The sequence below is a fragment of the Phaseolus vulgaris genome, chromosome 3, assembly GCF_051622355.1.
Source record: "Phaseolus vulgaris cultivar YP4 chromosome 3, ASM5162235v1, whole genome shotgun sequence".
Classification (NCBI taxonomy): domain Eukaryota; kingdom Viridiplantae; phylum Streptophyta; class Magnoliopsida; order Fabales; family Fabaceae; genus Phaseolus; species Phaseolus vulgaris.
The window spans coordinates 23,543,417-23,547,237 of NC_143500.1; the positions used below are offsets into that span (position 1 = coordinate 23,543,417).

General features: G+C 53.8%; 1 protein-coding gene across 1 annotated transcript; it reads left to right on the forward strand.

The window, feature by feature from the left end:
* Positions 1-2,499: 2,499 nt before the first annotated feature.
* Positions 2,500-3,267, forward strand: LOC137839360 (uncharacterized). Its single transcript, XM_068648479.2, has one exon. The coding sequence runs from the start codon at positions 2,500-2,502 to the stop codon at positions 3,265-3,267; it is 768 nt and encodes a 255-aa protein (XP_068504580.2).
* The last annotated feature ends 554 nt before the right edge of the window (positions 3,268-3,821 follow it).

Sequence of the window (3,821 nt, forward strand, 5' to 3'; positions counted from 1 at the left end):
TACCCGGTCACTTTCTCTCTCCTGGCAGTTACAGACCTGGGACACGTGGCTCGCATCCAGTCGTACACGTGCTATCATCTGGAGCCTCCTTGACTTGGGCGCTGCTTCTGACTCCCTTTTTGGCTAAGTTATTTATGCATGGTACTGCCTAGTGCATATCTAACTTGGGAGCGCGATCTTTACTGGAACAGGCGAGTTAGGGTGCTCTCGTACACCTTCCCTGTGGTCTCGCCGGCCGCCTTCATAATCTGCTCCACCTTCATCTCTGGCGATGTGCTTGCTCCGGCGATCTCCAATCGCTTGGTCGCCTGAGTTTACCTTCAATTGGGCGATCGCCTGGTATGCTGGAGATCAGAACACGCCAACTTAATAACTGGCGACTTCACGAGCCCCCCGACTTCCTTCTCTTCTGCCAACCTGGCGCTCGTCAACACGCCTACACTGTAGCTTGGTGCCACGTCATCACTTCCGATTACCAGGACGGTACAGTTGGGAAGACTGACTCTCAACAGGTTGGGTGCCGTACCATCGACGAGTCACATGAAGTTGAAGCTACTGTCAATGGAAGGGGTAGTGATCACCATAAAGTCGGACCAGAAGGAAGCTAGGCGCTGCTATGAGAACAGTCTCAAGCAACAGAGAAGCGTGTGCTATGTCACCACGACACCACCGCCGGTTTCAGGCGAGAGGCGATCGGAAATGGAGGTGGTAAGGGGCACGCAAGGGAATCTGGAGATGAAGGAAGCAGTGTTGGGGGGCTCAGGAATGACCCCAGCTGAAACTGAGGAAGATAGCATGATCACTCCTCGCGAGTCCGGAATCGCGAGGGCGGTCATCGCTAGTGAAAGGAGGTCCCACCCTGCTGAGGGGTGGGTGGAGACAGAGATCCAAGGAAAGAGGTTTAAGCTGGGGGGATCGCTCAACGACAATACGCGAAGACAGATCGTCGAGGTGATTGAGAGTCACCTGGACGCGTTTGCGTGGCCAGCCTCGGACATGCCAGGCATTGACCCGGACTTCCTCTGCCATCGTCTTACAATGGACCCCCATGTCCGACCGGTGCGCTAGAGGAGGAGGAAATTCAATGAGGAGAGAAGGCACGTAGTCCACGAAGAAACCTGCAAACTCTTGGCCGCGGGGCACATCTGAGAAATCCAAGACCTAGAATGGCTGGCTAATGTGGTACTGGTGAAGAAGTCAAATGGTAAGTGGAGGATGTGCGTGGACTTCACCGATCTAAACAAGGCATGCCAAAAGGACTCCTATCCCCTACCCAGCATAGACGCCTTGGTGGATAGTGCGTCGGGATGCCAGCTTATGAGTTTTCTGGACGCATTCTCGGGCTATAATCAGATCAGGATGCATCCGATGGACGAGTGCAAGACTGCGTTCATGACCGAGCGGTCTTGTTACTGTTACAAGGTAATGCCCTTCGGGCTGAAGAACGCGGAGGCCACCTATCTGAGGTTGATGGATAGGGTGCTCTCACCGATGTTAGGAAGGAATGTACAGGCCTACGTCGATGACATGGTGGTAAACTCGCGAGAGAAGGAGCAGCATGTCACTGATATGGAGGAATTGTTTGCAACAATCGCCAAATACAGGTTAAAGCTCAACCCAGAGAAGTGTATTTTTGGTGTGGAAGCGAGAAAGTTTTTAGGCTTCCTCCTAACAGAGCGGGGGATCGAGGCGAACCCCGAGAAATGTGCGGCGATCATGGCAATGAGAAGCCCAGCGTCGGTGAAGGAGGTGCAGCAACTCATCGGTCGGTTGGCGGCATTGTCGCGATTTATGTCCGCTAGAGGAGAGAAGGGTCATCCTTACTTCCAGTGTCTCAAACGGAACAGTAGGTTCGTTTGGACCAAGGAGTGTGAGGAGGCTTTCATTAAGCTGAAAGGGTATCTGGCTAGCCCACCAGTGTTGTGCAAACCACTGGAGGGCACCCCTCTCGGCTAGTACTTTGCTGTGACGGAAAGAGCGGTCAGTTCAGTTTTGGTTCAAGAGAAAGACCAGGTCCAGAGACCTATTTATTTTGTGAGTAAGGTACTCCAGGGTTCTGAGGTAAGGTCTCAGGCCCTGGAGAAGGCAGCTCTGGCGATGGTGTTCTCAGCAAGGAGGCTCCGCTATTACTTCCACAGCTTCACGGTCGTAGTGATGACCGATCTTCCCATCCAGAACGTGCTCAAGAAGGCAGACGTAGCCGGGAGGATGGTGAAGTGGGCCCTAGAGCTATCTGAGTTCGATATAAGGTACGAGCCCCGGGGTCCGATCAAGGGGCAGGTGTTAGTGTACTTCGTCGTCGAGTTGTCATCGGGCGTTGCACCTTCGGACGGCCTAGATTTTCGCTGGGTCTTATCGGTGGATGGCTCCTCCAATCAACAGGGAAGTGGCGCTGGAGTCATCCTGGAAGGACCAAACGGAGTGCTGATCGAGCAGTCTCTACGCTTCGCTTTCAAGGCCAGCAACAACCAGGCGGAGTACGAGGTCTTGATCGTCGGTATGTTGCTGGCAAGGGAGATGGGAGCAAGGAGTTTGTTGGCCAAGACCGACTCCCTGTTGGTCACCGGGCAGGTAACGGGAGAGTTCCAGGCCAAAGACCCACAGATGGCTGCATACCTCGAGTATGTGCACACCTTGAGGACGTCCTTTGCAGAGTTTGAGTTGGTCCACGTACCAAGAGAGCAGAATGCCAGAGCTGACTTGCTCGCTAAACTAGCCAGCTCAGGCAAGTGGGGCAGGCAGAGGAGCGTCATCCAAGAGACCCTGAAGGTACCTCGCGCGTTCGTAACGGACAACCAAGTACTTCAAGTGTGCAAGTCAAGGGAGCGCGTAGCGAGCAGTCATCGGTCTCTAACTCAAGAAACTTTGAGAGCGCCCAGGCTGAGAGCGCGACCAATAAGAACCGATGAGGCGATGGAGGTTTGCGCTGTAGGAAGAACTGACACGTGGATAACGCCGTACCAGCGATATTTGGCAGATGGGGAGCTCCCGCTGGACTCGTCGAAGGCGAAAATGGTAAAGAAGAGGTCGAGCAAGTTTACCCTTATCGATGGGGACCTCTTTAAGTTTGGATTCACCCATCCAGTGTTGGTGTGCGTGCATGGAGAGCAGTGCATGAGGATCATGTCAAAGCTCCACGAGGGAGTGTGTGGAAGCCACGTCGGTGGTCGCGCCTTGGCAAATAGAGTTCTCCGCGCGGGGTACTACTGGCCAACGCTGAAAGAAGACTGCGTGGGGTATGCTCAACGTTGCAAGCAGTGCCAGTGACACGCAGATTGGCACAAGGCGCCCCCTGAAGAGCTAAGGTCGATTCATAGCCCATGGCCGTTCCACACCTGGGGAATCGACATCCTGGGACCCTTTCCCTTAGCAGTAAGGCAAATGAAGTTTTTGATCGTCGTCATAGAGTATTTCACGAAGTAGGTGGAGGCAGAGCCGATCGCGCAGATCACCGCTCACAAGGTCCAACAGTTTGTGTGGAAGAACATTGCGTGCCGTTTCGTAGTGCCCAAGCGTTTGGTCTCTGACAATGGTACCCAGTTTACGAGTCACCAACTGAAAACCCTATGCGAAGAAATAGGGATACAGCAGGTGTTTGCCTCGGTGGAGCACCCTCAAACGAACGGGCAGGTGGAATCGGCCAACTGAGTACTGCTCAGAGGACTGAAGAGAAGGTTGGAAAAGGCCAAGGGAACATGGGCAGAGGAGGTTCCCAGGATCGTGTGGGCCTATCACACCACTCCACAATCTAGCACCCATGAGACACCGTTCAATTTGGTCTATGGGTCGGACGCTATGATCCCTGTCGAGATACAAGAAAC

Bases quoted from the DNA above. Each gene is read 5' to 3' on its own strand.
- LOC137839360 (XM_068648479.2), top strand. From the start codon at position 2,500: ATGTTGCTGGCAAGGGAGATGGGAGCAAGGAGTTTGTTGGCCAAGACC.